This window comes from Rhea pennata, chromosome 26 (genome assembly GCF_028389875.1).
Source record: "Rhea pennata isolate bPtePen1 chromosome 26, bPtePen1.pri, whole genome shotgun sequence".
NCBI lineage: Eukaryota > Metazoa > Chordata > Aves > Rheiformes > Rheidae > Rhea > Rhea pennata.
In genome coordinates, this window is record NC_084688.1 from 6,547,672 (window position 1) to 6,558,992 (window position 11,321).

Sequence of the window (11,321 nt, forward strand, 5' to 3'; positions counted from 1 at the left end):
TTTTTTTGTTTGTTTGTTTTGTTTTTGATTTTCCCCTCCCTAAATGCCAGCTGGCAGGGACAGTACAGCAGTCAGTGGGGACCTGGGCAGTCACCACAACTTGCTCTCAGTGGGATGCCTGAGTCAGTTCCCTGTTGGCCCCTTCAGATCATTAGCACACTAAGTGAATGAAGGGAATTATGTGCGCGCACACACACACAGTCACACATATCCTGGAGCCTGGCCCTGGAGAGGCCTTGCTTGTCATGGGAGCCTGTATTGCACCTCTGCCCTGGCAGCACCAAGGCAAGGGCTGCCTGAGCTTTTTTTGCCCTGACACTCCCACAGGCAGAGGCAGGGCAGTTACCCCCTGCCCCAGAAAGGATGAGTACCCACCAATAGCCCTCTCTTCACACAGAGCTCTCCCTGTGGGGGCATTTGCAGCCCCACTGCTGCAAATCATAAAGCCCACACCTGGGATAGGATTTCCCTGCATGTGCACCTGAGGCTCCCATGACAAGCTTGGCCTCTCCGGGGCCAGGCTCCAGGATATATGTGTCCCTGGGGGACACCCCATTATCTCAGTGCCTGCAGAGCTGCTCTCAAATATCCACACACACCCTGTGTGCACATGCTGCCTTTTCCCACCCCCTGGGGCACAGCTGCCCCCCATGCTGTGTGATCAGGTAAAGGACAGGCTCCTCTGGGAAACACTTCCAGACTTCCTTGATTTGCTTTGGGGTCTTTCCTCTCTCTCACCTGAACTGCTTCTTCTATATTGGTGGCTTCACAAGCTGCTGGACCACATCTCCTGATCCTGCACTTTTTACAAAACTGTAGAATTAAAAATGCTGTTACTTCCTGTAATTTACAGCCTTTTTTCCTTTGGTTGCTTGGTCTTTCTTGGTAATTCTGCCTTCAGGGCTGCTCTGTTTTTGTGCTGTCATGATGCTCCCCACAGAGGACAGCAGACACCAGCGATCACTGCTCCGAGCAGCTAAGGTGCATAATGTCTAATGTACTTAACTTTCATAGGTTCCTGCCATTCACCTTTGCTCTGCCAGACCTCCACTGCTACTTTCTGGGCAGCCGGGGTGTCCGTGGCCAGGGGCCCAGGCCAGGGGCAGCCCTTGCCTGCATTGCCACACACCGTGGGTCGCTGCAGCAGGTCTGCATAGGGCCTCGTGGCTGAGCTGTGGCGCTGTCTCACTCCCGCTCGCAGGCACATTTCCTGGTGCCGCTGTGGCCGGACTTTCGTGGGACACTCACCCAGCAGTAGCAGCTTCTCAGGCAGCAGCAGCCTGCAGCACCTGGGGCAGTTGATGTCCTTTTGGAGTGCACTATTCCCGTACAGCAGCACATGAGCTGTTACTGCGGCCCTGATGCAGAAGCTCGGGGAGCGTCAGCTGCCCCCGCCACCGTGGCCTGTGGTGCTCCGCTTTGTGCCGGGGGCATCAGGGCTCGTTCCCATGAGGACACCCAGCGACTGTCACTCCCGTCCCGCCTGGCCCCTGTTGCGGGCCTGGGAGCGCTGTGTGCATTGCGGAGCAGCTGCCTCCATGTGCCGCCATACCGCTGAGCACCCCACTCCCGCCCCTCTCACCTCCCTGCCGTGGCGTAGGACTGGGTGTGGGTGAGGCCGAGAGCGGTGCTGGTGCCGAGGCAGGGCACAGCCCTGGGGTGGAGCTGCTGCTGACGGCGGCGGCCGAGAGGAGGCACCGGTGCCGCAGCACAGAGTCGGTGCTGGCGGGCGGCAGTGAGGCGTGGGGAGTCAAGCGGTGCGGCGCTGTGCGGGGCAGTGCGATGCAGCAGAGCTGGGGCACAGGACTGGCAGTACTAGCCACGGTGCTCCTGGGTACGTGGGGCTGGCAGTGGGCTGGGGGCCCGGGGCAGTGCTGGGGATCGCTTCCCCTGGGACCCTCGGAGCTGCCCTCGCCTCTTGCCCTCAGGCTCCTTTGCATCCTCCTGACCCCCAGCCCTCTTCTTCTCTGCCTCTTTCCCTTCCATATTCCCAGCCGTCCTTTCCTCTTCCAAACCCTCCTCTCTCACTACTTTCCTCCTCGCCCATCAGTGGGCATCCTTCCATTCAGTCCCTACGCCTTCTTTCTTCACCCTCTCCCTTACACTCTTCTCCGTTTGGAGCAGCCCTCCAAACATCACTCATCAGTTTTTCCCTCCAAAGAGCCACTCATTGATAAAGCTGCTCTCCATCCTTTCTTCTCCAAAGAGTTTTTCCACCAACCCTCAACAGTCTTCTCTCCTCTCCCTCTGCCTGACCTCTCGGGGAGCAAAGGAATTTTCTGAGATTTTTTGTCTTCTCCTTGGCAGTGGCTGTGGGCAGAGCCCAGGTGCAGCAGGAGTTGTCAGCAGAGGCCACAGAGGGCACCAGCATCAGCATCAGCTGCTCACACCCCAACATACAGTCCTACGAGTACATCCACTGGTACCGGCACCTCCCGGGACGAGGTCCCACGTTCATTGTGAGTGCTCTCAAAGGGTCCAAAGAGGTGCAGGACCCTCCAGGAACCCTGCTCGTGGCTGCAGACCGCCGGTCCAGTGCCCTGCAGCTCACATGGCCCCAGCGGCGTGACACGGCGGTGTATTACTGCACCCTGAGAGACCCAGCGGGACAGGCTGGGGCTGCGGCTGTGCACAAACCGCCGTGGATGGGGCAGGGTGTACAAGGTAGGGTGGGGGCAGGTGCATGGCAGCCCCGGGCCCGCCAGGGGGCACTGCCCCTCCTCCAGCCAGGGCAGCCTCGCGGGGCTTGCCCAGCCGTGCATCGCCCTCTGCTGGGGCCTCAGTGGCGGGAAGGCCCCTGGATTTAGCAAAAGGTGGTAGTACACAGATCTATACACACACACACACACTCACTGGGCATGCTGGATTCCTCTGGAAACTGGCCTTAGATGCTCAGGCCCATCGATAGATTGCACAGCATCACTAGGTCTCATAGTTCCCTCATGCACAAGACACACACACACAGCAGAGGCAAGGAGCTCTCTCCAGCATGTGGCCCAGACCTGTGGCCTTTTGTGTAGCAGATTCCCAAACCCCATGGTTCCTCCAGTAGCCAACTCTCAGCCCACCCTTGTCTCTCTGATATCTGACTCAGATTTATGCCTTCTCCCTTACCTAGCACCCAGAGCTGTATCCTACTCACCAGTTGGTCCAGCTTGCAAGAAGGCAGGAAAGGCTGTGCTGATCAAGTGCAGGGCGTGGCCAGAAAAGCATAAGGACCAGCCACCTGGTGCCTTCTCTCCCTTTCTCTGCCTCTTTCCCGATGATTGCTTCTTGACAAACTACCTTCATCTCTCCCTTGCCTGCCTTTGGACCTTCCCCAAAGCATACCACCTTGCACACTCCTGCAATGCTCTCCCACTACAACCCACAACGAGTCCCATACCCCAGTAGACAGTGAGGCCCAAATTTGTCAGGTGATATGGGGAGAGCATCCTCAGCTGACTCATCCTATGAAGCCCTCTCAGGCAAGGGTGCTGATTGTTCTCGCTGTGATTGCCCTGGAAAGAGTCAGGTCAGGGTGCGCTGCTGGCTCTGATGAGCTTGCTAGTGTTCCTCTGCCTGCCATTGTTCCTCTGCTACTTAATATTTGAGAGTTTAATCACATAAACTTACACCTGAGAAGGGACAGAAAATGGGTAGCACTTGTGCTCACCCAGGCAGTGGGAGCACAGCAACCAGGTAAGGCCCTGCAGTTGGAGGCTGTGCACATGAATACTTGAAGGGATGGAGAGGGCTGTTCAGCAAAGGGCTGGGCTGTGATCTTACGCCCTACTCCACCCTGCCAGAAGGGGCAGTGTGTCTGCCTCTGGTTGGGGGATTCTTGAGGAGCTGCTTCTCTGTCTGGGGGAGAGTAGAAGGAAAATCCTTTTGGGGGAAGACAGCCTGGGTTCAGGTGCCTGGGTCTGTGTCTGGTCCTACCTCTGTTCAAACAGTACAGAGGCACAAGGCACAACGGGATACTAGCAGGTGTGGAGGAGGCCTTCCCCAACCCCGTGTGGGGTGGGTGTAAGTCTTGGTCTTGGGTTCAGCTCTGGATGGCAGGGGAAGATAACCACGGACACCTCTTCCTTTGCTGGGGGATAGCTGGGCTGCTTCTGATCTCCAGGAGGAGCAAAAGGCAGGAAGACACCCAGCAGCCTCCTGGTGCCTGACAGCAGGCTGCATGATCTTTGGCTGCTACATGATATTTTAGGTGCCCAAGGTCCCTTTGGCAATATGGCACAGAGTTCAAAGGCAGCAGTGCTACAGCTGGGTACCTCTGACTGAGAGGCTACCCAAGCAGTTTTGGACCTAGAGGGTTGTGAAAGAGCTCAGTTGTGGCCTGACTGCACACAGGAACCTCCCAGTGCTGAAAAAGCCTCCCCTTGCCTCTTGGGAGCATGGAGCACAGCAAAGGGTGCAGCTTCATTGCTTTCCTTAGGTTGAGCATTTTAACAACTTCAGCTGCTTTGTCCAGAGAGCCAGAGGTGGGCAGAGGTGCAAGGTCCTAAGGAGATCTGTGTGGAGCAGCAGTGTGAGAGTTTTGCCCCACCCTCTGGGCTGTGGTCTGGAGGGTGCTTTGAGCTTGCAGAGGGAGGAGAAGGCAGGACCTGGTCTAATCAGCACCCTCTTTCTTGGAGACACCTGGACACCTCGTGTAGTGGAGATCATCACATGGTCCTGACTTTTCTGGAAGCCCTTGTGGGCCTGGCAGACTTTGGTGAGACAGAATTTTCACTCTGGAGAGGATCAGAGCAAGAGAGTGTCCCATCAGTGCTGGGGGAAAATGCAAATTCTGACCTCATGGGGAACTGGCAGTCTTTCTGCAGGGAGATCAGGGGCTGCTGGTGCAGCATAGCAAGTACCCCATGGGATGTCAGGAGTAATGGGCATAAAAGGGGGAATAAGGCTCTGCACATCTCTTTCTCAGATAACGAGTGCCATTATGTGTGCTGTCTTTCCATACCAATTCAGAGAGAGAAAGCTGCCAGGGGAGGGGCCAGTGCTAGACATGGGACACTCTCTGTTTGTGAGGGATTGGGATTTGAAGAAAATGTTGTCAGTCTATGCTGGAATGACAAAACCCTTGAAGGGCATTCAGAGAAGGCTAAGTGAGGCTAAGTGCCTGCTGGGAGAGAGGGAAAGCTTTATAAAGCAAGGGCATGGGCAAGCACTGTGGTGTGACTTATGGAGGGCATGTGGTACTGAGAAGTATGGACAGAAGAAGGAGAGTTGAGAAGTTCATGTCTGCTGTGGCAGAAGTTAATACAGCTGCTTCAGATCTCCAGGAGGGGCAAAAAGCCAGTGACAGATCCAGAAACACCTGATGGCCTCACAGCCTGATGAAGATACTGATGAAAAGCAGGATGAGCTCACAGACTGGCCTGTCTGTGAGGAGTAACAAGAACTTGCAGAAAGCAGAGTGTACAGACAAACGCTGTAGTTTATTATAGTCCGCAAAAAGCAAAAAATTGAGATGGGGGAATAGTGAGAGATCTGATGAAGTGACAGATAGATGGATACACAGACAAGCAGTGCTGAAATGCCTTTGTGGTTTGTCAGGCCATGCACAAAAGGCCTTGGTGCTCCAGTTCCCACCAGAAGTCTCTAAGTCAGTGTTGGTGTCTCTGCTAAAGCAAAATCACCTGGTCTCTCTATTTTTCTAGGAACTAGTTTGTCGCTCTGTGTGCAGTGCTCTTGCTGTGCTAAATTTGTCTGGTGGAGCAAAGAGGTGGCCCTGGAGAGCGTCTGTGGCAGAAGGTGACAAAAACAGCCAGGGTGCCTGACAGGAGACACTGGCTGCATTTTTCCTCCCTGAGAGAGTAAATGTGCAGGTGTTTACAGGGAGGCCTCCTGAGATGGCACACAGAGCTCAGTCTTTGTGGCAAGGAGCTGGTGGGGAATGCATGAGAAGGAGAAACAGGGCAGAGGGAGTGAGAAGGAGGGAAGGAGAATGGGGCACATGGAGAAGAGAGATGGCCTGTGCTGTGGGGTCAGGAAGGTGGATGAGTAGCCTTGCTCCCAGGTGTATGGGAAAGAAAGCAGTAGTTTGGCTGCCAGGTGGAGGATGATTTCCTGTCCGTCCTCTAGCTTTTGAAACCCCCAGAGATGTGTGATGGAAGATTCTGGCTTTTGTGAGAAAAGTGGGACATGTGGGAGAGCAAATAATAGCCATGTTTGAATATGAGGGCACTTCTAACTCATTCTAGAATGCCATTAGAAATGACGTGCCTGCTTTTTCCTAAGCATGTTACATTGATTCTGATTGCCCAAGGGACTAATCTTTCCCTGTTCTTTTACAATCATACCTTCCCCAGGTGTGCTGAAAAGTGGATGCCATGGAAGATGCTGTTGGTGGACCCTTCACAGACTGAGCAGGCACTGAGAAGTGCAGGCCAAGGGCATGAATTAGTGTGCTGAGTTAATATGCTCACATCTGTTGTGTTTTCCTGGCTCCACCTGGAGATGGAGAGCTGGATGCACAGTGTGGCTGGTGAGAGCTCAGAGGATGATTTTTCCATGGGGCTGTCTGCAGTATTTCTAGCACTACCGCCTGCCAGGAATGGCTCATCATCTCCAGTGGCTGCCTCCGGGACAGCAAGCCAGACTGGTGGTTTCTTGGGCCCAGGCATCAGACAGGAAGAGAGATGCTGCTTACCAGGGCATTTTCTCCCAAAGGCTTTGGCTCAAGAGACAACTTTTCCCCTAGGGAAAGGTGCCTTTCAGCTTCTTGAGTCACTGATATGCAGGAGTGAGTTTGGCAGAGGCCACCGAGCAGGGTCTTGGGGCTGGAGCACATGTCACCCGGGGAGAGGCTTGGCAACCTGGGCTTCTTCAGCCTTGAAAAGAAAGCGCTTAAGGAAGACCTTCTTGCTGTCCACAGTAACCTGGCTGGAGGCTAAAAAGCCAGATGGAGGCAGAGTCTTTTCAGAGGTGCTCAGGAATAGAGTGAAAGGCAATGGACACAGGTAGGAACATGGGAAATTAGGATTAGAAATTCAGATTTTTTTTTTTAGCATTACTATGATTGTTAGCTTTATCACTGTCATTGTCATTAGTATTATTTACCTGAGGGTGGATCAAGTTTGCCAGGGAGGTTGTAAAACAACAATCCTTGGAGATATTCAAGGCAACTGGGCAGAACCCTGAGCAACTTGATCTCACGACATCTGCTTGTGATGAGATGGCCTCCAGAGGTCTCCTCCAGCCTAACTCATTCAGCAATTCTGTGAGTCTATTGAAAGAGTGAGGAAAGGATTTCTGACAGCTAAAGATGTAGATCAGGGCATATGCAGATCTAACTTGTGATGAAGAAGCCAAGCCTAGGAGTGACTGAAAAGGTGTAGTTTGTTTTCCTGTGAGATGACTTCTACAGAAATGTTTCCTGAAGTGGTCTATGAGTGTTCTGAGGCTGGGATGGTGTGACAGGAAAAGGGATTCACTATTTTTTGGTGGACGTTCCTGCAGACAGGAGAGATTTCACATTGCCTGGAAGGATGGTCAGGAGCAGTTGGAAACTGCAAGGCTCAGGTGTGGTGTTCCTTCAGATGTCTGAGAGCTGCAGCCTTGGGGTGTCCAGAGAGGGGTTTGGCGGCAGACACTGTACAAGAGCCAGTTGCAGCCAATGAGGCAAGGTCTTGGAGATGGAAAGAGGAGACACAGGAGTCAAGGAAGGAGAGTCTTTTCCATGAGAAAAGGCTGTGTCAGTGTCGGCAGCCCCCACATCTCTAGGAATCCCCTTCTACAGCCTGTGAGGTGCAGCAGTTTCATGAGTTGGCAGGGCCTAGAAGAAAGCCTCCTGGCGTGACTGCCTTGGGTCTTAGAAGGTTAAAAATTATTATTATTATATTATTACTATTATTATTCACAGTAGTAGCAGTAGTAGTAATAGTGCAGTAGATGTTGCTAACATTACCATGGTGGAGTTTTCTGGAGCAAAGCCGAAATGAGACTTTAAAAGAACAGAGCTTGTTCTGTCTCCTGTTGCTGGTACACAGGGTCACTCCAGAGTTGATCAGAAAAGGAGGGGGGAGGTGTGTTGCCATTGCATCACCCCACCCCTTCCCATCCCCTTCCTGTTGCAGGGTTCAGGGCCTCCCTCGCCACAGACTTCACAAACTAGCACCCCAAGGAGTGCCTCCTGTACACCCGGAGGAGGCAGCAGCTTACTCACTCCCAGCACTACTCCCTCAGCCATGCAGTAAGATGTGCTTGTCACCTGAGCGTTTGTGGGAGTCCACAGCCCCCATTGGAGGCAGGTTCCCCTCTGAGGTGGCAGGATATCCTGCCAGAGCAGGACACAGCCAGGCTCCCTGGGGTGGTGCAGAGCAGGGTTGCTGAGGAACCAGAAGATGTGAATCCTCGGTGGGGAGGAGCGTCCTGAAGTCACAAAGAGCCAGGCAGAGGGTGTGCAGAAAAGCAAGTATTTCTAACTGATAAAGAGAGGACTGGAGTGGGAGAGCAACCAAGAACAGACCCTTCCTGCCATGGGGAGCCCAGAGCTCACAGGTCTCCTCTGCTGTCAGGACATTCAGTGGCCTGTTGGCTGAGGGGGGTGGGCTTGACAGTGTGTTCTCTGGGTCTCTATGCAGCAGGAGAACTAGGAGCAGGGACACAGCAGAGTTCTCCTCCAGGGGCATCCTGGCAGCAGGGGATGGGTGTTACAGACCTGTGGGATCTCCACTGAGCCAAGAACTCCAAGCTCCTGCCTCAGTCCACTCACCGCCTTACTGTTCCCCAGCCTGGGGCTCCTGTTGCAGAGCAAGGGAGAGGGAGCCTTCTTCCCTGGGGGTTTGCATCCTGCCATGGTTTGCACCCTGAAGCCTTTCCCCTGCACAGTCTCTGACCCTTGCTTTCTTCCAGGTGCCATGGGCCACACACCCCTCACCCCATAAGAGGCACTAGTCCCAGTGGAGGAGACAGGCACCTTCCAGATCACCTAGACTTACCAGACATCCACCTTTGATGCCTTGCTCTGATCCCAGCACAGGAGAGGCCAGGCCCTCAGCCGGTCTCGTATCAGGTGGCAGCTGGCCTGAAGGAGAGGGGCTGATTCACCACACTGCCGAACACCCCAGGAAAATATGCGTCTTCCAGCTGGAGGAAGTCAAGGTCTCTGGTAAGTCCTTGTAGCTGTGTTACACACAAGAAACCCTGGTGCAAGCACATTCCTTGGCTGTGCGGGAACCTGGGGAAGGGAAGACGTGTCTCCGTGCGAGGCTGAGCTCCAGCTCTCCCTTGGTAGCACCGTTTTCCCTCCACATCTGGGGATCTCCAGTCAAAGACTCTCTTTCTGAAAGGGGCTGGTGCCAGTGGCTTCACGGGAAGGAGGGAGGCAGTGAAAAAGCCTCTGCAGTACAAATGTTGTCTCCACAGTCCAGGACAGGACCACACTGCCCACATGTCACCCCTAGGGCTGGTGGTGTCCTCAGAGGCATGATTGGGCTTGAGTGCTACACCAGCCTCAGCCCAAACAAGCTCAGCTGAGGGATGCTGGCATGTATTGCTGTGCCTTGAGGGACATGGGAAAGGAGCCTGTCTGGGTGCAGCACAGAAACTCTCTGAGCTGCCTCCCTGCTAACCCTGCTTTCACCTTTGCTGGAAATGACTGAGTTTGGAGGACTCTGACTTTCCTGTGAGCCTGAAACAAGTGGTGGGGTTGGGAGGGGGAAGCAAATGCGGCTCGAGTCCCTGAGTATTGTCCTATAATCACAGCTGGCCTCCCTGTTCTTCCCCATCTTCAGCCTGCATCTGGAGTCAAGAGCTGTCCTTTGGGTCTCCATGCAGCAGCAGGACTCTGCACCACCCTGCCTCTCCCACAAGAACCAAGTAGCTCCAAGTATGACCACTCCAATCTCCTGGGAATCAGACTGAGGTGTGAGCTTGGCTCTTGGCCTGATGTCGCCCACCCTGTCCCAGTGTGTGGGTCATGGGTTTTGTGTTGGCTGCGGAGAGATGGCTGAACTGGCTTACTGGCTGGGACACCACTGCCCTACTCCTCTGCCCTTGCTAGCTGGCTCAGCTGGGCAAACTCTGCTGGGAACCAGAACTCTTGGAGCCAGCCTGCAGCCCCTCTGGGCCACTCTTTGCAAGTTCCTGAAATCCTGCTGTTGAGAAGGGAAATCAGGCCCTCACCCAGCCCTGCCTAGCTGCTGTTAGATGAGCTGTTTTGACAGAGAGCCAGAGGGTTGTTTCCTAAGTATAAGGGAGAAAGAACTAAACCGTCTGTGTGTGAGGGACAAAGCAAAGCACACAGAAGAGCCCTGATTGCCAAAGACCCGAGTGTTCCCCATGTTTGCAAGGAACAAGCAGATAAATAAATAAATAAGCAAAGACAAAAATGGAGCCTACGTTTCCCTGGGATTCTTGCAGTTTCCTTATGGGTGACTGCTAATTTGTCTTGCCTCCAGTGCTGGGAGGAGTGCCACAGTGACACACTCACAAGGCAGCAGATGGGTTGTGTGCCTAGAACAAGACAAACTCCCTGCAGGCTGCAAAAGCTGCATGTGAGACTCCAGAATCGAGGCTGTGGTATGTTGCTGTCTCCAGGGTCATGTACCATACTCATACACAGAGGTTTGTTATCCCCACAGCTGAAGAAGCCTTGCTACAGAAGAAGCCTTGTGTACAGTATCCTTATAAGGTCGAGCATGAAGGTGCAGTCTTGTCACTCCTGATGCAGGTGCACTGAATGCCACACAATCTACTGAAGTGCACGGTACTCTGGGAAATATTTCTAGACTTCATTGGTCCTCATTTGTTCCTTGTAGCTTTCAAAATGTCATGCTCTGTCATTACAGAAAGTCACGTGTGTGCACACACAGACTCAGTCACAGGCACAGTCATTGCACTCAGAAGATCCCTGTTCATAACAGGAGGCACATTGGTCCTCACTGAAACAACTTGGGTACCACTCGTTTTGAGAGTGAGACCATTTAAAATTAGATTCATTTCAGTGTCTTATTGTCTCTTGTCCTTCATGAGAGCTGACCTAGAGAGAACCTGTCCCACTTTTTCCTTCTTGTATGTACATGTATGACAATAAAACAAAGGAAGAGAGAGATAAAGCAAAGTTAAGCAACAGTTACATGTATGTGTGGGTCAATAACTCATCCCTACCATTATGGGCATTTATCTGAGGATGTGATGAAATGCTTTAGGAGGTGGGTGGCCAGGGGAGAGAGAGACAGAGAGGGAGAGAGACTGAAGACATAGACCAAGAAGAACTGCAAAAAAATGTGGACAATAAGAAGCACAGGACATATTGACCAGATGTGGCTTGGTTGACAGAGCTCCACACACTAGCTCCATCACACTGTTCTCCACCATTTTGGTTCACC

The 11,321-nt window shown here is 53.3% G+C and overlaps 1 gene segment (V, D, J or C); it reads left to right on the forward strand.

Moving 5' to 3' along the window:
* Positions 1-1,782: 1,782 nt before the first annotated feature.
* On the forward strand, positions 1,783-8,858 carry LOC134151294 (T cell receptor alpha variable 4-like; the record flags this gene model as incomplete). The annotated part of the segment is given in 3 exon segments: positions 1,783-1,834; positions 2,308-2,664; positions 8,845-8,858. Coding segments are annotated over 3 exon segments (423 nt in total), but the record flags the coding sequence as incomplete, so codon positions are not given.
* Positions 8,859-11,321: the final 2,463 nt, after the last annotated feature.